This window comes from Babylonia areolata, chromosome 7 (genome assembly GCF_041734735.1).
Source record: "Babylonia areolata isolate BAREFJ2019XMU chromosome 7, ASM4173473v1, whole genome shotgun sequence".
Classification (NCBI taxonomy): Eukaryota; Metazoa; Mollusca; class Gastropoda; order Neogastropoda; family Buccinidae; genus Babylonia; species Babylonia areolata.
The window spans coordinates 26,323,242-26,348,057 of record NC_134882.1 but is presented as its reverse complement, the minus strand read 5'-3'; the positions used below and the strand labels follow the sequence as shown (position 1 = coordinate 26,348,057).

General features: G+C 42.7%; 1 protein-coding gene across 2 annotated transcripts in view; it reads left to right on the top strand.

The window, feature by feature from the left end:
* Window positions 1-24,816, top strand: part of LOC143283927 (uncharacterized) — a 104,081-nt gene that overhangs the window by 18,546 nt on the left and 60,719 nt on the right. For both annotated transcript variants that reach the window (XM_076590368.1, XM_076590367.1), the window contains exons 5-10: window positions 3,044-3,116; window positions 8,763-8,844; window positions 9,647-9,761; window positions 15,474-15,528; window positions 16,515-16,626; window positions 18,916-18,980. In XM_076590368.1, coding sequence (XP_076446483.1) covers window positions 3,044-3,116; window positions 8,763-8,844; window positions 9,647-9,761; window positions 15,474-15,528; window positions 16,515-16,626; window positions 18,916-18,980 — 502 coding nt within the window. The remainder of the gene's footprint in view (window positions 1-3,043; window positions 3,117-8,762; window positions 8,845-9,646; window positions 9,762-15,473; window positions 15,529-16,514; window positions 16,627-18,915; window positions 18,981-24,816) is intronic.

The following is a 24,816-nucleotide window of genomic DNA, read 5'->3' as shown; positions in this document are numbered from 1 at the left end:
GGGCGGTTTGGGGTAAGGGCAATGACAGCACACACACACACACACACACACACGTGCACGCGTGCACACGCGCTTGCTCTTGCTTGCTTGCACACATGTGAATACACCCATGCATGCACATACATACTCGCTTGGATGTTCATGCTCTCTCATGCACTCACGCGCACACACACGCGCGCGTGTACACACAATTATTAACCTCTCCCCCTTTTCCCTTTCTCTCCCCCTTTTCCCCCATCCCTCCCTTCCCGTGCCCGTTTTCTGTTTTTCTCTTATTTTCAATTTTATCATGTTTGGCTAGAGCACATGTGATAAATCTTCCTTTCCTTCTCATGTCATTCATTAGTTCCCTCTGTTACTTCTTTTGTTTATCACTCTCAACTAAACTAAATCCCTTAGCACTCCCATAGACTTAATACCTACAAATAGACTTCAAACCGAAACTACACAGTCGCGCGCGCACACACACACACACACACACACACACACCATGCACGCGCTCACCCCCCCCCCCCCCCCCCCCCCCCCCCCCCCCCATTCATTCATTAATTCTCCTCATCTCCATCCCCCTTCCTTCCACTGTATCTTTTTCCGACTCCCCTCTGACTCTACTTCTTAACCCCCCTTCCCCCGCTCTCCTTGGTTCCTCTTCATTCTGTTTTCATTCATTTCCAGTAAATAGTCAAGAGAAGAGCGAAAAACGTACAAAAAATAAACAAACAAAAAACAACAAACCCCCACAAAAAAACGGGAGGGGCACTAACTCCATTAGAAATTAACTTCGATTCATAACATCAAAGAGCTAAATAAGAAATAAACAGATAAATGAAATGCATGTCATTATAAACTTTCTTCAGTTTTCCCTGCCACTGTTAAGATTGACAACACTGAAGATTGACAGCACTGTGTCATTTTATGTCATGGTGTGACGGGCGCAGTAGCCGAGTGGTTAAAGCGTTGGGTCCGAATCTTGGTAACACCTCCTGGTGTGTAAAGGGTGGGGATTTTTCCGATCTCCCAGGTCAACATATGTGCAGACGTACTGGTGTCTGAACGCCCTTCGTGTGTATACGCACGGATAAGATCAAATACGCACGTTGAAGATCCTGTAATCCATGTCAGCATTCGGTGGGTTATGGAAACATAAATATACCCAGCATACACCCCCCTCCGAAAATGGAATATGGCTGCCTACATGGCGGGATAAAAACGGCCATACGTGTAAAAAGCCCACTCGTATACATTCGAGTGAACGTGGGAGTAGCAGAATAAGAAGAATGTCTTGTTGTGACGCTCGAGATCCATGACCTCGTTGTTTGTTGCGTTCATGCGAGTATGGAAATGGGTGTGTGGAAACAACAGATGTGTTGTGTGTGCTGATGGATTGAGCCTGTCTGTCTCTGAATCCTGTCCCGCCTGTCCATACGGGGCGACGTCCCAGATCCGCAGTGTATTTGCATCAGGCTGTGATTGACAGCATTAAAAGACGTGGGCATCCACACAGGATAATAATGATGATGATGATGATAGCAATTCATGTTTTTGTGGCGTGATATCATTTACAGATGCTTGTCAAAAATATCTAATATTGTGCAGTTAAATGTAAACATGACATATAAAAACTTTTCTGTAGCGCGATATCCTTTACGAATGCTTGTCAAAAGTACCAAACATCATACAGTCACAATAGCTCTATCAACTAAAAAACATCCTTTGCATTCACACATGCAAATCGAAATTCGACTGCGTATATACAGTTGGAAAAGCACATTCCAAAATCCATGAAACCGTTAAGAAAATGTCAGGTAAATAATGCTAAGATTGAAATGAAATACATAACACACACACACACACACACACACAAATTGCGCTTGCGCAAGGGACCCCACCACACAAGCGCGCGCACGTAAAGGATGACTGATTACACAGCTACTGCCGTCGTTGCTTTGTTGTGTCATCTTTGCTTTTCGTCACCTTTACTTTGTTGTCCTTTCCTTTTATTTGTCGCCCAGTTTGTGTGCTAAAACGTTCTTGTTTTCCCTGTGAAGTTATGTGTATTGCGAAGGTTAACAAGAGATTGATTCAAAAAAAAAAAAAAAAAAAAAGGGTGGAGAATTCTTCGATTCACCACAAGGTGGAAGAAATGTTGATTTTATGAACTGTACAAGATGCTGGAAAAGTGAATGAGTGCTTGAATTCATTTATAAATGCGCGTGCGCGCGCGCGCACACACACACACACAAATACTATGACCGAGGACCGAATTTTTGTGAAACATGATTTTGAACTTACGTTGACCGAATCACTGAATCATATGTGGGAGAATTAGTCTTTATTATTTCCAGAATTTTAAACTGAATGAGTCTTACATAGACTGAAATTTATGTAGGTGAATTGGTCTGTTTTTCGTTATTTTCAGTAATCAAAACTTGGTTTGAATTTTACGTGACAGAACTTAATTGGTGAATTGGTTATTTTATGTTATTTTCAATACTTTATTGAAATTTTATTTGGATTGAGCGAGACGTGGATAAACTGGTCTTTTTACGTAATTTTAATTGACATTATAACATTGTTGTGTATTCTCTTTCTCTCGTGTGAAGATATGGGGGAGAGAGTGGGAGTCATTGGGGCAAGAACAATGAGTCGGACAGGCAGGGAATTTGCATGATGCAAAAAGGATAACGAAAATAATTATTATTATACATTATTATTATACGTTTTATTCATATTGCGTTTTTCACTAACAACCAGAAGGCACTGAAACATGTTAAAATGATCACATTTCACTGACATGTTAGAATGATTTGTTAGTTAAAAGCAATAAAGTCGTGAGAACAGATAGTAAAACTATTTAAGTATAAAACAACTGAACGACAGGTAGGAAGTGTATCACATAAAAGTCACATCAAAACATTTGAATTTCACTTGTATATACATCACTTTCGGATATTATTTTCTCACCCCAATCAAAACCAAAACACCCACAAGCACGAGAAAAGGGAGGGGAAGCGGCTCTTCAAGACCGAAAGCCATGTTACAGGTTGGAGTTTTTCGTGTTCCAAGTACCAGGACTCTCACCAATCAACGTCACCGGGTCAGGGCACGCTACTCAGGTCAGACACTGTGCTTTATCCCCCCCCTGTCCTGTTTGTTATGTTTGCTGCAAATTTGTGTGTGTGTGTGTGTGTGTGCACATGATCGCTCATCGTGGCCAATTATTTATTTTTGTTTTTATATTATTTGCCAGTTACTTATTTTTGTTCTATTGCCTTGTATTTTTAATTTTTTTGTTATGTTTTAATAATGCATTTACTTATCTATTTTATTTATTATATTTCATTTTTACTATCATGTGGGTGTGGACAAGTTCGTCGGAAGTGGCCCATTCTTTTTATTTTTGTTATTTGTCTTCTGCGTGTTTTTCATTTCCATCCTGCTCTCAGTGTAATTACACGATTGTTGTTGTTTATTTCAGTTTAGTTTAATGTTTTATGCATAAATGTGGCAGACGGTCGAGATCTTATCAGAGTGTTGGGTCTGTGCGGTCAGGCATCAGCTTCGCCATTTAAAAAATCTTTAAAAGCAACATGTGGCGCAGTGTATATGGATCAGTTCGCATGCTTCGTCGCCACCTTGAAACTGACACTGACCCTTTCCTTGATGTTTCTGCATCATCATCACTGTGTTGTTCCCCTTGTCCTGTTTGTCACGTTAACTCCATCATCATCATCATCATCATCATCACCGTCATCACTGTGTATTATCCCTGTCCTGTATGTCATGTTGATGTCATCACTCTCACTGTGTATTGCCCATTCCTGTCCTGTATGTCACGTTGACGTCACCGTCACTATGTATTGTTCATTCTTGTTCCGTGCATCACATTGACGTCATCACTATGTATTGTTCATTCCTGTCCCGTGCGTCACATTGACGTCATCACTATGTATTGTTCATTCCTGTCCCGTGCGTCACATTGACGTCATCACTATGTATTGTTCATTTCTGGCCCTGTGTGTCACTTTGAGTCATCGTCACTATGTATTGTTCATTTCTGGCCTGTGTGTCACTTTGACGTCATCGTCACTATGTATTGTTCATTTCTGTCCTGTGCGTCACATTAACGTCATCACTGTGTATTGTTCATTTCTGTCCTGTGCGTCACATTAACGTCATCACTGTGTATTGTTCATTTCTGTCCTGTGCGTCACATTAACGTCATCACTGTGTATTGTTCATTCCTGTCCTGTGCGTCACATTAACGTCATCAATTGTTCATTCCTGTCCCGTGCGTCACATTGACGTCATCACTATGTATTGTTCATTCCTGTCCCGTGCATCACATTGACGTCATCACTGTGTATTGTTCATTCCTGTCCCGTGCATCACATTGACGTCATCACTATGTATTGTTCATTTCTGGCCTGTGTGTCACTTTGACGTCATCGTCACTATGTATTGTTCATTTCTGTCCTGTGCGTCACATTAACGTCATCACTGTGTATTGTTCATTTCTGTCCTGTGCGTCACATTAACGTCATCACTGTGTATTGTTCATTCCTGTCCTGTGCGTCACATTAACGTCATCACTGTGTATTGTTCATTTCTGTCCTGTGCGTCACATTGACGTCATCACTGTGTATTGTTCATTCCTTTCCTGTGCGTCACATTGACGTCGTGACTATGCATTGTTCATTCCTGTTCTGTGTGTCACTTTGACGTCATCGTCACTATGTATTGTTCATTCCTTTCCTGTGCGTCACATTGACGTCATCACTATGTATTGTTCATTCCTGTCCTGTGCGTCACATTGACGTCATCACTATGTATTGTTCATTCCTGTCCTGTGTGTCACATTGACGTCATCACTATGTATTGTTCATTCCTGTCCTGTGCGTCACATTGACGTCATCACTATGTATTGTTCATTCCTGTCCTGTGTGTTACTTTGACGTCATCACTATGTATTGTCCATTCCTGTTTCGTGTGTCATATTGACGTCATCACTGTGTATTGTTCATTCCTGTCCTGTGCGTCACTTTGACGTCATCACTATGTATTGTTAATTCCTGTCCTGTGTGTCACTTTGACGTCATCGTCACTATGTATTACCCATTCCTGGCCTGTCACGTTGACGTCATCACTATGTATTGTCCATTCCTGTTTCGTGTGTCATATTGACGTCATCACTGTGTATTGTCTATTCTTGACTGCCAGGTTGTCAGTTTCGTTCGTTGAGGGTTTGGTGGCAGATGGGTGGTGGTTGTGTGTGTTTGTTTTTTTTATCCTGGGAGGGGAGGGACTGAGGGAGATAGGAGGGGGGGGGGGGGGGGCTTGGTGGGTGGTGGATGCATTTGTTTTCTTGAATTTTGTTTGTGAAATGTGTTAACCCAGATGTGGCCCTGTATGGTTGGCCTGGTCTTATCTTTGGCTTTTCGTATGCATTAAACAACAGTGCAGGCATTGATCTGGCTTACTAAGCTGAGTATCAGTGCGTTAGTTTCGTGGGCTATCTGATTTGTGTCCCGGCAACAGCAGTTTATGCAATTAAAATCAACGCTGGGCAAAAAAAGGAAAAGGAACAAGACACATGAATTATGATACCTCTGTGTGTGTGTGTGTGTGTGTGTGTGTGAACTATTTTTCTTTTGCTTCTGTGAGTCGATTGACACGGGCTGAAGTCTCCACCCACGGGTCTTTTTTTTCAGTTCACAGTGAACATAAATTTTGTTCCATGTGCTCTCTCAGGGCGGTTTAAGAGGGAAATCAGTGGCCCAGAAACACACACACGCACGCACACATGCACGCGCGCACACACATACGCACGCGTGCGCGCACACACACATGCACACACGCGTGCGTGCGCACAAACACATATACGCACGCACGCACGCACACATACATGCGCGCACACTCACACGTACGCGCGCTCACGCTCGCGCCTGCACACACACACACACACACACACACACACACAGACAGAGCTCTAGTTTCTTCAACTTTAATTGCTCTTGTTTTGCGAACCGCATGAGGGAGGGCAACAGCAGTGACTTATGCCCAGGTGAGAGATAGATGGTGATCATGCGGGGGAACGGGGTGGTGGGTGAGAGGTAGGGGGGCGGTGGGGGGTTGGTCCGGAACCAGGTGGCGTTAAACGTTCTCCATACCCTACCCCCACAAACCCACCACCCTGTACCACCTCTCACCCCCAAGGGGTGGTGGCTACAACTTTGAAAGCTCGGAACAGCAAGCGTGGGCAGGTGGGTTGGGAGGAGGGTGGGGATAACATTTTGATGGGGGAGCACCGCTTGGCCAGTGTTCACTGTTCACAGAGTTAGCAACTGGGTGCTGGCGGGTGGGGGTGGAGAGGGACGCGGGAGGGGGGGGGGTACGGTTTGACGGTAGTGGTGGTGGAAGCCTCTGCCACAGCTGTCGTTGCCATATAGTTTTTTCTGACAATGAGACTTTGCTTGAACCATTTTTTTGGTTTGTTTATTCTTTAATCAATCGGTCTCTCGTATCTGTTTATGATGTGTTTTTTTACCTTGCGTGAGCATTTTTTGTTGTTGTTGTATGCCTGTGTTTGTCCGTGGCTTACGTCTCTTTGTCTCTGTCTGCCTGCTTCTTCCTCCCTGTCTCTCCCTGTCTCTCTGTCTCCCTTCCTGTCTCCAACTGGACACGTAAGCTGTTCTTGCATATCTGTGCACAATGTACTCTGATTTGACCTGTTTTATTGTTTGTCGTGCAGGCACTAGCACTGTAAAGGACAAGAGAACACAACAAAACAGAATGTTATCTTTGAGAATAAAGAAATTGTCGTTCGCATTTTTCGTCCGTCTGTCCGCCCGTCCGTCTGTCTGCCTGCCTGCCTGCCTGCCTGTTTGTTTGTTCGTCTGTCTGTATATTCAGGGAGAAAATGCCGAGGCGTATTGTTGTATGTTGATTTTTTTTAAATTTTTTATCAGCAGACGTGTGAACAATTTCTAGCATGGATGAGATAACAGTGTTTTTGTATCTTGTGTGCCTGTCTTTCTGTGTCTTATCTGTCTGTTGGTCTGTCTGCACATCTTATCTATCTACTGTTTATCAATCAATCTGTATGTCTGTTTTTTTCTGTCAGTTGATCCTTTTTTCCCCACCTTTCTTCCCCTTTCTCTCTGTGTCTATTTCTTCTGCACAATACCATCACTGTCATCATCATCATTATTATTTACGCTATTGTAATTAAGTAATTCTCTGGAACTTTCTTTCCGTTGCAGATTTTAGCCTACTATTAGTCTTTTTAATTTGGACATGATTTTGTGTACATCTTTCTTTTTTTTTTTTTTTTTAAAGATTTCTTTTTGAATTAGCATTTCTTTTTTCTTTCCCTTTCTTTATTCAGGTTTTCAGCCCTTAAATGGTTCCAGTGGTCAGCCGAACTTTTATCAACACATACTTCCTTGCATGTGTGTTTGCTTGTTTCCTCTTGGCGGAAAGACAAGGGGAGGGCGCGTGTGAATGCGGCCCTTCTCCTTTTAGCGATTTCTTTTTTGTTTTCGTTGTTCATGTTGTGCCGCTTTTAAGTGTTTGCTTTTTTCTGTTCGTTTGTTTTCCCTTTTTTATTTTGTTGGGTTTTTCCTCCCGACATGGTCAAACAATGTAGTAAAAAAAATCCTGACAATGTCTGTGGTGATGCACGTAGTGGTAATGACCAATTATAGTGTTTTAATTCCTAGTGTCGGCAAAACTTTCTCTGCAGCATGTAGCCTGCGTTTGTGATGTCTTTTTTTTCACGTGCCATTCCAGTGTGATGTAATATATCTGTATGTTTGTGTACGTTGCACAGCAATGTGCTGTGTTGGACGACAGCCACAGCGGGATGTGACTTTTTGCCATGTCAGGGTTAGAAATTCCCAGATACTGTTTTGTCGTCTGGGGACAAGCGGATTTAAAAAAATCTACTTGTCCCCTAATTTTCTACAAGCCCTTCCTGAGAAACTACTGTTAATGCAATGACAGAAACGCAGACATAGTTCATTATTTAATCTGATTTAAGCTAGTATGTATCACAAGAAGAGATAAAACCGGGGTGGGATGGTGGTGTTAACATGAAAAGGGGAGAAAGAGTTTCCCGGTTGCACTGAAACTGGTACGCAGTCAGCCTTTCACTGACACAGGAACTTGTTACCCAACAAACACGTGGAGAGAGCATTTCCACTTTTCCACCAGAGTGTTTAGTTGCCGTGGACAGTCTGGACGGGTGGACATATCGAGCCTTGTTCGTTGTCCCTGGTGGCTGGCTAACAGGAGAGAGGTATCGAACAATGTGCATGAATAATTCCAAAGCCAAAGAAACAGCTCCTTCAATGTAAGAGAGAGATCCCACTTGATAATGTACGTGATCACCAAGTGGAAAAGACATTGAGGAAATAATATACTACATTTCAGTTTGAAGGATTTGTCAAAGCACGCAGGCGGATTGATGCATTTACATTACAACACTTCTGCTTAAAGTGATTTTTTAAAAAGTGTATGAGGGTGAGGAGCAGATGCCTGACATACGCTTAGACCCAACGCGCATGCTAAATGCTATTTTAAAAAACAAAACAAAAAACAAACCTAAGCAGTTACAAAACTGTGATCTGTGCACATGGTGTTTTCAGATCTGTCTGGTGTATGCAGATAACGGTCATTATGATCTGTGCACATGGTGTTTTCAGATCTGTCTGGTGTATGCAGATAACGGTCATTATGATCTGTGCACATGGTGTTTTCAGATCTGTCTGGTGTATGCAGATAACGGTCATTATGATCTGGTGCAATCGCGTGCCTTTGTGCAGGACCTCGCCATTTGTCAGTGTAAGTTTGTGTGTGTGTGTGACTGAGAGTGAGCGCGTGCATGTGTATGCGTGTGAGCGCGTGCATATGTATGTTTGCATTTAATTTTATAACTTTGTCATATATATATATTTAAATAAAGGTACACAGATTATAGGGAGATGTGAATAAAGGTTACAAACAGATCGACAGCAGTGCACTAGTAATGTGCCCCGAGACACATTGACAGTAGCCTATGAACATGGCCACATAAACGTCTTACATCAGTAACAACGCGTTCACAGCCTTGTGTTAACTTTTTATCACAACAGATTTCTCTGTGAAAAATTCGGGATGCTCTTACCTGGGAGAGCACATCGCCGCAGTGCAGCGACAACCTTTCTCTCTCTTGTTTGTCTGTAATTGCATTTGTTTTACTGTTTGAATTTATTTTCTACCTAATTTTGCCAAAAACAACCCTTTCGTTGTCATGGTTTCATTTGCGTACGCTCGGTTTATCGTCTCATCCGAAAGACTAGCACACAGACCATCATTCAAGGTCTAGTGGAGGGGAGAGTAAAAATCCTGGTGCCAGTTGCATTGCTTGGTTCTAACTCTTTGACAGTTACACTTGACTAAATGCCTACGTTGACCGAACTACACCATTGGTCAGTTCCATACTGCGCACAGTAGCGGCTTCCGACCATACTAGGCTCTTCCGCAACTGGCTGCTGGTCCGCGTATGGGATTGGGAATTGTGGACACTCGCTTCCTAGTCGGGCGCACAAACACCAGTCCACTAGTGATGTATCAATGATAACACGTCCACATGAATGTCCTACAGCTGTCGTGTACGAGGTGCTGTACAGAGGGGTGTTCGGTCTGACCGTGGAGCTACAGGAGGCAGTCAGCTTCATTCGTCAACAGAAGAAATCCTCGCTGGACTCCAATGGCAAAATGTGTGTACTACCTTCTGTAGCGAAAGAAATTTTCCTTTATTATTTTGCTTTCCTTATTTTTGCTTTTATTCTTCGTTACCTGTGGGGGTACATTGACAAGTAATGGCCCGAAGTTGTGTGTCCTTAAACGTAATTAATATTTAATGAAAATGTGATTAAGATTTAACATTTTCATTTTAATTGCCTCCTTTAAATAGATTTTCATTCTCACCTGGTTCTACCCCCAAACTTACCGCCCTTTATCTGTAATCGGACCAGCTCGAAACAGTCGCACAGATTGCGTGTATGTTGAATCGCACCACTGTCGGCTCAGTGGTGTTGGTTTTTTTGCTTTTTTTTTCTTCTTTTTTTTTCTTTTTTTTAATCCGTGCAGGTGGACAGATTATGGCTTTTATTGGAATCGTGCCGGTTTTTAGACACGTGGGCTTGATCGCATGAACATCGTTACATTTGCTTTGGGTTCATTCAGTAGACTTTGGCAGATTCTTAATGTTAAGCAGTCTTAGCCGTGCAAAAATCACACATGCAGCCCAGCCCCGGTGTTCAATCTGGAGTCATTTCATCAGTCCTGTCAGCGGTGTCATAGACAGTTGTTTTATGTTTTGTTTTTTTAAGACTCTTATGAACTTTTAACGTGCAAATAATCAGAGAAATTCGATATGTAGCCGCTTTTCCAAGCTTGGTTAAAATCGGCGCTGTGAACATTAATACCAAGCGTTAGCGTGTCATGAATCTGTCTGTCTCTGTCTCTCTCTGTCTCTCTCTCTCTCTCTCTCATCAAGCCTCCCCTAGGTCATGAGCGCAGCCAGCATATTTCATCAGATCTGTTGGAGGGAAAGCTGTGAAAGTGTCTGCTCCCTCTTGAAAAAAAAAATGTTGTGCACACCTTTCATTGCAATATGTATGTGTGTGTGTATATATATATATATATATGTGTGTGTGTGTGTGTGTAGAGAGAGAGAGAGAGTTTGTAGAAAAATAACTTTTGTACCGTTTGCTTAGTACCAATTTCCTGATTCTCGTGCTTCAAATGCTATCACACACACACACACACACACACAAAACACACACACACACACACACACACACACACAAAACACACACACACACACACACACACACACACACACATTCACACTCTCACATGTATTCTTAGTTTTATCACAGTACCCTTTAATTACAGTGATGATTATGTATATGACATACGTACGCGCCACTTGCGCACGCACTTGCATCGTCGAGATGGAGGACCGTTCGTTTCGTTTATTTATTTATAGTCTGTTCATCAAAGATGATGATATTAGACTGAAAATAAATGATATTATTATTATTATTTGGATTATTATCATGTGTATCATAATGATGATTGTTATTATTAATTAGAAATCGACATTTCTGTATATTCGAATGAAAAGGGTGGAGGTGGAGGGGAGGGGGGCGAGGGGGAGGGGACTAAGAAAGGAAGAGAGAGAGAGAACGGAATGTGGAAAAGATAGAGTACAAAATCTAAAATGGAGAGGGTGAGTGTCAGTGATTGGAGAAAGAAAAAACATAATACTGGAAGGGTGTGTGTGAGAGGCGGGACGGGGGAAGCGGGATTAGGACCAAAAAATTATCAATAATCACATATTGTATGCACTACTTCTGTAGATTAGTATTTGAAAAGAGGTTCACGTGGGGACCTACAATAAACAACCAACTGAACTATTTAACACATAACTAGCTAACTTTAATAGATGGAGGACTGTTCCCAAACTTGACACAGTGTTTAAACCACAGGCAGTTACAAATCGTCAGCCTCGTGAGATGGGCAGTGGGATGAAAGAGAAGGGGCAGTGTTGTTGTACCCCCAGTGCATGCCTGAATCTGCCATCCCCTCGGCTCCATATGTGCTTTTGCGTTTTGTTTTGTTTCACCACTGGTCTAGAAAGGATGTATGTTCCAATTGTAGCTGTTGTACACTGTGTGTCAGTGTGTGACTCTGTGTATGCGCATGTGTGTGCATGTTTTGTGTGGGTGTGAATTCTTGTGTCTGTATATAATAATGTTTGTTCATGCTTGTGTGGAAAAATGTTGTGTGTGTATGGCGAGTGTGCGTGTATGTAGGTGTGTGCGTGTTTGTAAGTGTATGCATGTGTGTGTGTGTGTGTGTGTGATTCTGTGCATGTATGTGTGGGACTGTGTGTGTGTGTGTGTAGGCCGGGGGCAGGTAGATGACGATACTATCAGAGACATACACTAACAGTCAGCACGGTTTGGGTTTCATATAACTGTGGAAGAGAAGGGCTGAAAAAGTCCCCTCCCCCAACCCCACCACCACCACCACCACCACAGCCAGAGTGTGTCGCTCAGTGCCCCGCAGCGGGAGAGCAGCCTTTAGCTCTGCCTCCATTCTCAACTTTTCTCCCAAACCTGTTACCACAACTTCTGCATCTGTTCTTCACCAACCACTCCCACCCCATCCTCCTTCCCTCTAATCCCGGTTTGTTCCGAATAAGCTTTGGGGACATTTCTTATGTTGCTGACCCCCTGTGTGTGGTGGAAAGCTGTACACAACATTTACGGCACGAGGGGGCTGATGAAAAACGCCTTCAGCAGTCGTGACGGCTGTGGACAGGGTTGCCCTTGAAAATCATTGAAGGTTTGTTCATGGTTCATTCAGTGGTGATGCCGTAGTCATCAATAGTATAGTTGGGGTGATTGTTGCTGCAGTTGTGGTTGGAAAGTAAGGACCTGACATTTCTGACATCTCCGCACCAGACTCTTTAAGACCGTGGTCGTCACGTTTTTGAAGAGTTTTGGTAAGAGTTATCAGAGATGGATTTTTTTTCAGAACTCAAGTGCTTCGTATTGAGAGGTTGGTAACTAATTACAGTGGACGCCATGGTGGACTTGAAAGTAGTGTACCACGGAGAACAGGTGATGTGTATTTCTGTTCATTGTCCTGTCGGCACACAGTGGGGTTGTTGCGTCCAACAACACATGGAGCCTGTCGCAGTGTGTGGAATGACGAGTTTGCTGCCAGTTCACATGTTTCGTGCCCACAGTTCACACAGTTCACGTGTTTCGTACCCACAGTTCACTTGTTATGTGTCCAGAGTTAAATTTGTCCAACCCCCCAGAGTTCACGTGTTTCGTGTCCAGTTTTCAGTTTCTGAAGGAGGCGTCACTTTGTTGGGACAAATCCATATACTCTGCACCACATCTGCTATGCAGACACCTGGCAGCAGAATAACCCAACGCGTTAGTCAAGCCTTGAGTGCATGCATATATATTTGTGTGCCAATTAGAATGGATTTCTTCAACATAATTTTGCCAGAGGACAACACTCTTGTTGCCATGGGTTCTCTCTCTCTTTTTTTTTTTTTTTTTTTTTTTTTTAGTGCGCCAAGTGCGTGCCGCTCACGGGACCTCAGTTTATCTTCTCATCCGAATGACTAGACGCTGGGTTTGATTCGCCAATCAGACTTGGGGGAAAGGGCAAGAGTGGGAATCGAACCCAGACCCTCGCGGACACTGTTTTGAACAGATAAGCGATTGAACCATTCAGGTAAGGGAAGTCGGCAAAGTGGATCCGTAACTTCAGGAATAGGACTGGCTGTGAGGACTGGGTCAGTCGGGCTGGAGTGTGAAGCGGGTTTCGGGACGGCCGCGGACTGGGCGAGGCCTTCCCCTCCTTTACAGGGGGTGCGTGGGCCGAGTTCGGATCGCTGGTTCAACCTTCCCGTCGACCGCCACAGATATATGTATGTGTCTGCTTTGGCCGTTTACGTTGGCTGATATTTAACAATCGACTCAGACTGGTACGGACAACGGGAATCCGACTGTCAAATTGAAATAAAGCATTGCGATAGCTATAACTGGGTGTTGACGCAATGTGATTTCTGCCCAGTGTTCTGAATGTCCGTTCCCAGAGTTCACTTGTTCCGCGCCCAGCTGATTCCCAGAGGAGGTGTGTTTTGTTGTTTGTTGCTTTCTGGCCCGTGGCAGGCTCCTACCCAGAATATGCTGTGGGCTGAAATGGGCCCGCATAGTCGAGTGTCATCCACTCCGCGTATGTGCCATTGGGGTGTATTGCTAAACCTTCCTGACCAACATTGCAAGTGTCTGTCTCTTTCCTGGTTAACACCTGAAAATCATTATGAAAGGAAGCGCACAGTACAGCATTGTAAAGTAGTCACAAACCTAAAATTGATTTTCATGGCAGCATCGTCGTTGTCATCATCTTCAGTACAGAAAAATGATACCCCAAATTATATGGGCTTTTATGCCTATATCTTGGTGACCTCAGTTTCGATCCCCTCCACTTACATGCTTAGGTTGAGTCCAGTCAGAGTCTTCGGTGTCGGCAGATTCATGGGGCATTGTCGCTGGAGGGTCATGGTGGTGGTCTCCACTCTGTGGTGGACGCTTACTCAGCCTGGCTCTACGACAACGATAATTGTCTTCAGTAGGGGCTTAGTGGCATCCTATGTTAAATCAGAACAGGCACTACTGAACAAAACTGGTGTGACTCAGCAGCAGTGCAGGATCTCCAGGTGTGTGACCTCCTGGCGACCTAACATTGGTGCTTACATGTGGACTGACGACCATGGAACTAACGCTTACCCGGGTGTGGCCGTGAATGGGGTTCTCGGAATGAGCAGCGTGGGAGCAATGCCACTGAAAAGTTGCAGATGATAGGGCAGAAAAAAAGATCCCGTAAACCATTTGATAGGCACCTCCCCCTTAGCACCCCCCCCAACCCCCCTCACCGTTTCCGAGATATCAGTTCTTCATTTCATACCCTTGCTCGATATTGTTCTGACATATCTGACCGGCACAACGGCTTGCAGTCCAGAAAACCGCAATGGAAAGATATAAGACAAAGTTATGATCAGCCATAATGTACATTCAGAACTGTTGTTCACATGGTAGAAAGACAAAATCGTGTTAAGCCAAAATGTACAAGGCAACTCAGATTGTTGTCTGCAGTACGTCTGCAAAGATTGTCCAGTCATGGTAAAGGCAGAACACACCAAAGTGACGATGTGCGACAGTGTGTTCTGTCATAACGTTTGGCGCCAAGCACCCCATCCCAAGCGCAGTCTCATTGGGGAGTGGGGGTGGAGGGATGAAGGTATGGGGGAAGAATTGGTTTTATGGTGTTGAAGTAATCGTCCTTCACCTTATGTGATGGTACTCGTGTGTGATACCAGAATGCTCGAGGGTTTCGTAAACATGGCGGGTCTGTGGTCCGCTGTGTTCGGCTTGGCTTCCATGTGGGACTTGGTGGCTCTGATTGTTAGTGCACCCTACACCCATCTTCTAATTAGCCTTTTGCACTGTTGGTGTGTGTGTGTGATGGTGATGGGGTGGGGGTGCGTAGTGTGCGTGTGTGGAAGGGATTGAGCGGTGGCTTATCGATCAGCAGCTGTTGATCTGGCGTGATTTGATGACCAGGGCTGATGAATAACACCAACCGACAATCGATGGTCAGCTTTATTCTCATCTGCTTGATTAAACACCTGGCTCTAATCACTCAACCGGTTCAACTGCTGTGTTGGGTGTGTGTGTGTGTGTGGCAGGAGGAGGCAGGGATGTGTGCGTGTGTGTGTGTGTTTTATGTGGCGGATGGAGGAAGGGATGCGCACGTGTGTGCTTGCATGTGTGGGCATTTGTGTGTGGTTCTTTCTCAACAAGGGTTGGTTGTACTTGGTGTGCTGGTTACAGATTTGTCTTCCCTGAGTCTCTCCAAAAACTGTGTGCCAAGGATCTGCATTATCAGGTAAGAGAAGAATTTCGGGGGAGTGGGGGTATAAAATGTAGCATATTTTCTTCGTCATCATTACGCTTTTAAAAAATATTTTTACTCATATATATATATATATATATATATATATATTGGTTTGTTAGTTTTTCAGTTTTTGTCACTCTCAGTCTCTGTGTATGTGTGTCTTTCTGTCTGCCCATCTCTCTCTCTCTCTCTCTCTCTCTCTTCCCCTCTCTCTCTCTCTCTCTTCCCCCCCTCTCTCTCTCTCTCTCTCTTCCTCTTCCCCCCTCCCTCCCTCCCTCATATTGTTGCATATGTGCTAAAACTAAAAATGCACCTCATATTATGCCAGTTCTTTCCCTAAATTGACGCTTGTACAAGCAGTATTTCTGATTTCTTTAAAAACTACACAGAAAGAATATCTTGTCCATGACATACATAAATTTGTATCTAAAAATGATGTGAAAATACAGTAGAATGTATTTTTAAGTAACTTGTGATTTCTGTCATTTGACTGCCCAGTTCTCACAACTGAGTATAAGTACATGAGTTTAGATTTGAACGGCGATATTCAGGGTGTTTTATATCACCCACAGCAATTTGTTGTTATTCGTCTATTGGTAATATAACTAATGCCTCCACTATGCACACGTACCATTGAGCGAGCCACGCCCCCTCTGATAAACCGCATCAGGGCTCTGGACTCTGTTTCAGTGTCACTGACAAGTTCGCGTGGTTTCATTGGTTGTCTTTGTGTTGTTAGGGAGGGGCCATCGAGCGGGCCACGCCCCATCAGCCGGACGCCATTGTTAAGGCTATAGACCGTGTGTCAGTGTCACAGACAAGTCTGCGCGGTTTCATTGGTTGTCTTTGTGTTGGTAAGGAGGGGTCATCGAGCGGGCCACGCCCCCTCTGCCGTACCGCTTTTCCAAGGCTCTGGATCCTGTTTCAGTGTCACTGACAAGTCCGCTGGGTTTCATTGGTTGTCTTTGTGTTGGTAGGGAGGGGCCATCGAGCGGGCCACGCCCCCTCTGCCGTACCGCATTGCCAAGGCTCTTGACCCTGTGCTGTACAGGAACGTGGAATTGGACATTGTGCAGGAGGAGAAGAGAGGTGTGGAGCCTTGTGGCCTTTGTCTGTCTGTGTGTGTGTCTGTCTGCTGTTAATAAACGTCAGGTTCGAATGTGTGTGTCTGGTGGGCAGGGTTTGTACATGCATTTTTTTTAGTTGCACAACACAACACAATAAGAGACAGTAGTTTTCACAGACTGGTGAACCTTGGACATGGTTTGGCTCTGTATCGATTTTATAGGCTAATGACGGTGACGTCTTGAGTGACCACGTTCCATAGCTCACGTGGATAAGAGGACGCGCGCAGCACAAGTCTGTGAAGACATTTATTTTACTGTCATAGAATGTCACAGTGCATGAACCTCGCACACTGAGTTGATTTCGATGCCTACAATGTCTGTACAATGTTTTATGACTTAATGTTGACCACCTTAACATGATGACAAAGATAAAACAGAGCGACTTGGAATATATACACTTCAACATACAAACATGTAGTACGGGATAACTGCGCTCATTTTATACCTTCCAAGATATACCTCCCACAGTGATTCGATCAATCGATACCACATATCTCTAAAGACATGCTTGGTTTCAAGTATTTCTTCTGTTTTGAAAGAAATCTGGACCCTGAATGTTGCCTTACCTTCAGCAAACCTCTCCCCTTCCTCTCTCTCTCTCTCGTTTCTTGACCAGCACACTCATTTTTCCACGCATGCATAGAACCATTAAATGGAGAAAGTTTATAAACTTTCTCCATTATTTTGGTGTTTCTGTAGACTCTGCAATCATTCTTCATTTTATCGTCGTACATAGAACCATTATTACTGTAAAATGACGATGCCACAACATACATGTCGAAAAGCATTGATGTATCATTATTCCATTCTACATTGAATTTGAACATATGGTTATTTATTTTCGGATTGTTTAACTCGACTTTGAAGCAACTATTTGATTGTTGTGGGTTTTTTTAATCAGATATATATTTGGAGAAAGTATTTCCATCTTGCATCTGTACATATACATCTTGGCTGATGTTGTTATATATATATATATATATATATATATGTATATATACATATATATTATATCATTAGTTTTTATATGTTGATCAGGTCCAAAAGTTACAATATTTTGTGAAATGTGGACAGTTTTCATAGAACAGATTCTCCAGAGCAAACCATGACCTCTGGAAACGTACAATATAAATAATGTTCAGTTGAATCTCTTGCCTCATAACTCCATACACATTTTTGTCAGTTAACCAGTAGCATTCAAAACAACATTGATAGCAATGATTCTGGGTACTATTCTTACTTGCAACCATTTCAGTTTGATGTCTCTTATTCTATGAATATTTTTAGATTCTGTTTTCCGATCTGTATCAATATTCAGATTTTCTGTCCATTTCTAGCAACAGTCCATGTTTATTAGTTATCTTGTACAAAAGTATGTAAAATGTTTTAGCACCTTTGTGGTAAGACCCTACTGATTATCCCTAATGCACAGGGCTTATCCAAATCACAAATATTACTATCTGTTATATCTATTCCTATATTGTTGACAAACTGTTCTTTAACTATCCACCCACTGGAAGTCTTAAAGTTCACGTGACAAAACGAATCAGAGGCTATTATTGAAGCGCTGTCAGTGCCTTACTGTAATGAAGCTTTCGGCTTATACATTTTACACTTGATTGATTGATATGGATACTTATATAGCGCCTATCCTCGGTCGGAGACCAAGCTCTAAGTGCTTTACAAACACAGGGTCATTTACACACTCTGTAAAACATATTATGTGCCTGCACTCATTTCGCAATTGGTCATTTATTCTGTGTGTGTGTGTGTGTCTGTCTGTCTGTCTGTCTCTCTATGTCTGTCTGTCTGTCTGTCTCTCAGTGCCCGTTTCTTGGTGAGTAGTTGGGAAGGAAACAGGAGTGGGTTTGAGTTTATTTTATTGCTGCTGACGTTCAGATCGCGCTATCGCCCCATTAAAAAGCGGCAGCTACTATATTGAAGATAACGTCCACCGAGAGGCAGACATGTGGTTGTGGTTCGCCCACTGAACGCACTGACAGCGAGGTGGGTGGTTTCGGCAAAAGTGCAGCCACTGAGTGGTGGGCTTCATTGATGACGTAAACCTGGACTATTGATTGTACATGTGGCGGTTTTTTTTTGTTTTTGTTTTTGTTTTTTCCCACGGGCGAGAGGTGCTATTGTGCACAGAGAGAAAGGGTGTGGGAGAGAGAGAGAGAGAAAGAACAGTGGAGGCAGCGGAGGAGGCTGCTGGTCACTGATGTTGATGATGGTGATATCAATGTTGCAGAAATCAAACTCCGTTTGCAAGGCAGAAGTCTGTACGGAGTGTTCTGTCCTGGAGACAAGTGTCAGGCAAGTTGCTCGTGTGTTTGTGTGTGTGCAAATTCACCATTACATTTCTTATTTTATTTTAATTACTTGCGTTATGTTTATATTTCATTTTACTTCCACTTTTAATGTATTTATCTGTTTTTCTTGGTTTATTTAGTTTGATTATTGTTTATAAAGATTACTTTAGAAATCGATAGGCTCTCATGTGTTGGTCAGGCATCTGTCTGCATCCTCTAGCAGATGTGGTGTAACATGCATGGATCAGTCTGTGCCTCCATGCCTCCTTGAAACTGAATCTTGTGTTTGTGTCGGTGTGTGTGGAGTGTGAAGTTATGAGCTTCTGATGTAACGGGCGCAATAGCAGTGTGGTTAAAGCGTTGGACCTTCAATCTGAGGGTCCAGGGTTCGAATCTCGATAACGGCGCCTGGTGGGTAAAGGGTGGAGATTTTTTCCAATCACCCAGGTAGGTCAACATGTGTGCAGGCCTGCTTGTGCCTGAACTCCCTTCGTGTGTATATGCAAGCAAAAGATCACGCATGTTAAAGATGCTGTAATCCATGTCCGCGTTCGGTGGGTTATGAAAACAAGAATATATTCTGCATGCACACCCCCGAAAACGGAGTATGGCTGCCAACATGGCGGGGTAAAAACGGTCATACACGTAAAAGCCCACTCGTACATACGGATGAATGTGGGAGTTGCAGCCCACGAACGAAGAAGACGATGTACATGGATGTTTGTGCTGCATTTCGGTAGGTAGTTGTACCTGAACTTTCTGCACTTTGTGTTGCTAACTGATGCGGTGCCTGCTTCATATTCACCTCTTTCCGTTTCTTACTGGCTTTGTGTGGTATTGTCCCTGTGTTGGTCTCCATGGTTTTCTTTTTTATGTTAATGTGTTTTATGTATCTGTATTTTGTGTGTTTGCTTATTTTTTATTTGGCTCATATATTTAAATTTTATTTATTTTAATGTGATATTTGTCTTTTTTTTCAAAGGGAGGAGCAAATTTGTTTAATGTTCTATCACACTTACTGGTGATTGTAGACAACCAGTCTCTTTGATTACTGCAGCATTTTGGTAGGTTCTCAAGCGTGTTTGGTCTGTGCGTAAGTCAGGCTTTTTTCAGGCAGATGTGGTGTATCGAGTGTTCATCAGACCGCATGCTTTGACGCCTCTTTGAAAACTGAACGTCTTTTCCCAGTCGGTTTGTCCTGCATATGGAAAAATGTCCCTCTGCCGAATAATGCCAAGCACACACAAAATAGTGTTCTTCAAAGTGGAGAGCAGACACGAATGGGCGTTTTGGAATCGTGTCCTGAAGATACGTAATTTGCTGAGAATGTTTCCAGATAAAATATTTTCCTTATTTGACTTTATTACTTTTTGTCACAACAGATTTTTCTGTAAAAAAAAAAATCAGGGTTTCTGTCCCGGGGGATAGTATGTCCCACTGTGCAGCACCATACATTTTTTCTTCTTTTCTGCAAGTGTAATCTGATTTGTTTTATTATCGAAATGGATTTTCCAACAGAATTTTGCCAGATACTTTTTTTTCGCCCTGAATGTCTGTTTTATAGTATGTTAAAGAGCAGCATTATTTACAGAGGAGAGGACACAAGTCGAATAATTCAGAGAATGAGAATCAGGGTAGGTGGTCGATAAGATAATAATGTCTGAAGCGTGTTCAGAGCTTTGGAGAAGCAGATTGACTATTCCAAGAAGCCTTGGGTAAGCATGTGTTTCATGGACTGCATGCAAAGAGCCCCCTCAGAAAACAAGAAGATGGGGTATACAGCAGATGAAAGATTGGTGTGTATTTCATTTGCCACAGATACATGCTCTGCGACAGAAAATAAGACCGATATAATGATTATATTGTCATGACCAATGGAGATATGTGCATTGATGATTGTCAGAATATCGGGATGGCATCAGCTTTTGAATGGAGTCTCGGGGAAAGCTTGGAGGAAACTATTAAAAAATTGTGTGGGGGACTCGAGAACTTCTGAATACAACGATCACCCACGTAGTTTTGTGTTTTTTGAAGATGTGTTTTGCCAGTTCAGATTGATTTATTGTACCTGTCTGTCATTGCCCCAACTCACTGACTCATTCTCTGTCGATAAAATTCAGGAAACTTACTCCTGTGTGCGTGTGTCTGTGTGTGTGTGGAGGAGGAATGGAAGAGGGGCTGTGTATCGGTCTGCTGAACGGATAGACAACAAAACAATTTGACAAATCGAACCATTCATTCTGGTGATGGTTTGTGCCCAGCAGGCGCTTTGTCTGTTTTTCATCTGTCACCGGAAGTTGGAAAGGGCAGAGGGGGTGAAGAGTAGACAGTTAACTGCGGTCAGGTAAAGTCCGTATCACCTAACTGCTCATAGCCCTGGAGCAAATATGAAGTGGGAGCTCAAGAAGACGATTTCCAAAGGAGTGTAGATAACTGTTGGTGATCCTTTGGACAGTTATAGATGTTGTCGATCCAAAGGACGGTTGGTAACTTTTTGGTTCAAAGGAGGGGAGATTGGTGTTGTTGATACAAACTACAGTTCTGAGGCGGGCATATAATCTACGTATGTCATAAACAGAATCCAACCACTCGCTGTGAGATTTTATTGAGCAAAATTGGACTTAGCAGCATCAACAGGTCATGCGTTTTAGTTCTGTGTCAGCCTGGTTGCTTGTGTTTTCGCTACAACCCCCTTCACTCATTTTCTCTCTCCCTTAGTTAGATTCAAACACTCCACTGTTGGACGCCGTTCTTTCTCTGTCTCTGGACCTTGCATTTGGAATGAACTTATTTCGCTTCGTCAGGTCCCACACTCAGCTCTTTCAAGTCTGGCCTTAAAACCCACCTCTTCACAAGATAGCCTCCCTCCCCTGCCTCTTCCTTGTCTTCAGTTTCTTCAGTTTTAGGGTTATGCATGCGTGTGAATGACTAGTGTGAAAGCGCTTAGATTTGTCTCTGCAAAAAGAGTCAGCCCTATATGAATACTATCATTATTATTAATATTATTATTATTATTAGCTAAATGGAGGCCGTCGGTGCAGTAGACTGGTTGGAAAGAGGGAGGGGGGAGAGAACTTGAACTCGATATGTTTTATTGAGGGTTAAAGAATAAGTTCCAAGCCATGCCCTCACAACAAAATGATAATAATGATAATTGTAATAATGTTTCTTTAAATCATTAAAAAAAAAAAAAATCAAACGAAGTAGAAAGAACAACGTAAAGAAAATGAAGGAGGGGGAGGAAAAAAGACGACAATAGAAAGAGACGAAGAAAAAAAAGAGAGGAAGAATTAAAGAAAGGACAATCAACATCAACATGATGAGATCATAATCGTAACTCAAGAAACTGATAAATAAATCACAATCAACATCAACATGATGAGATCATAATCCTAACTCAAGAAACTGATAAATAAATCACAATCAACATCAACATGATGAGATCATAATCCTAACTCAAGAAACTGATAAATAAATCAAGCGATCATTTCAAAAGAACAATTTAGACAAAAATATGTTCGGTTTTATTTTTAATTCATCATGCAAAACTGTAAATCATGTCTATAAAAAGAAAATATAAAGAAAAAAACAACAACAACAAAACAAACATAAATCTCAGTTGAATAGAAAGAAATGGGAACTCAGAATGTAATCACAAAGCAGAACAGAATATAACAATATAATCATGCACTTCTGATGATTAGGGAGAGAGGGGACCGGAGGAGACATGGAGTTAGGGGAGGGAAAGGGGTCAGTGGGAAGAACACGTTAGGACGTGAGAGAGAGGGAGGGAGGGAGGGAGGGAGAGAATTTGTTTAATGAGGGAAGTGGAATAAGCATGTATGCTACTTTGTATTCAGCCCTCATAGCAAAAAGTAAAGATAAAATCAAACTGATTAAAACAGTTTCAGTTTCAGTAGCTCAAGGAGGCGTCACTGCGTTCGGACAAATCCATATACGCTACACCACATCTGCCAAGCAGATGCCTGACCAGCAGCGTAACCCAACGCGCTTAGTCAGGCCTTGAGAGAAAAAAATAAAATAAAATACATAAAAAATAACAAAAACAAAAAGAAAAAAAGAAATGACTGTACTAAATTCTAATTACTGAACTGAAAACCTTAACTGTCCAGATTTTCACACAAGGCAGACAGAAAGTAAAGCACTCCTTTCTTCTTAAATGATGTCCCCCAACCCACCCCTCCCTTACCCTTCCTCCTGTCCCAACTGTACCAAAAAAGTGAAAATGTATGCGATTTAAACAATAATTAATAATATAATTTCCAGTGATAGTAATAAAAGAGAGCAGCAATATTCACACACATACATAGCGTATGCATGAACACAAACACTGGATGCGCAAAAATAAGTCACACACACACACACACACACACACACACACACACACACACACAAAATACATGCAGACTCCTATTTGTGTAAATACTATAAAGTGGCTTTGTCCCGCAAACGTATCCATAAGGTATTCATTGTATTCATTTTTGAGAACATTAAGGCTTGCACATTGAACGAAGACAAGAGAGGGGGCCGGGGGGGAGAAAAATACATTATTTACTCGCAATGTATTTCTGTGTATCGAATGGACACACATAAGATAAACTCCCGAAAGGTAAGCTGCCTCTCTCATGGACGAATTTGAACCCAGTTCCATGTAATGCCATAAATAACTTCCTTACACCCCACCCCCTCCCTCTCTCGCTCTCTCTCGTTTATCTCTCTCTCTCTCTCCCCTCTCTTTTGCTATGTTTCTATGTCAGTGTCTCTCTCTCCTCTTTGTATGTCTCTCCCTCGTTTCGGTTCTGTCTGTCTGACCCCACCTCGCCCTCTCTCTCTCCTCTCTCTCTCTCTCTCTCATTGTCTTTCATTCTCTTTGTCTGTCTGTCTCTTTCTCTCGCTCGCTCGCTTTCTCAACTGAAAGATCGAAGCTGAAAGCAGCAGAAAGTACTGAGGCAGCTCCTAGCAGATTTCTCTGTCCTCTTTCTCACATTTTTAATGGAACAGAATTTGATAAAACTAGACTGGGCCCGAATGGACCCAGGTATTGGTGTATTTATTAATTTTATTTGAAAACGCTTTCGTAATCTAGATGTAAGTAACGTCATTTGGAACAACAGAAGGGTTCTTCTTTCTCATTATTCTGTCCAGGTTTTTGTATAAACTCGTATTCAGTCAACTTTTCATCTCTTACGAGCACTGGCATTTAATATTTTGCAGATGTATTTGTGTGTATATATTTTTGTGTGTATGCGTGCGTGTCTATATATGCATATGTCTTCTTCTTCTGCGTTCACTCGTATGTACACGAGTGGGCTTTTACGTGTATGACCGTTCTTTACCCCGCCATGTAGGCAGCCATACTCCGTTTTCGGGGGTGTGCATGCTGGGTATGTTCTTGTTTCCATAACCCACCGAACGCTGACATGGATTACAGGATCTTTAACGTGCGTATTTGATCTTCTGCTTGCATATACACACGAAGGGGGTTCAGGCACTAGCAGGTCTGCACATATGTTGACCTGGGAGATCGTAAAAATCTCCACCCTTTACCCACCAGGCGCCGTCACCGTGATTCGAACCCGGGACCCTCAGATTGATAGTCCAACGCTTTAACCACTCGGCTATTGCGCCCGTCATGCATATCTCAGTATGTGCGTGTTTGTGTATGTTTGAGAGAATTTATATGTAGGAATTTCTATGCTTCTGTGTGAAAAGTGGGGCCTGGGTACATTCGTTTGTATGTTGAAAGTTGAGCTTTCTTGCCTTTGAGACTGCAGATTGTGTGTGTGTGTGTGTGTGTGTGTGTGTGTGTGTGTGATTTC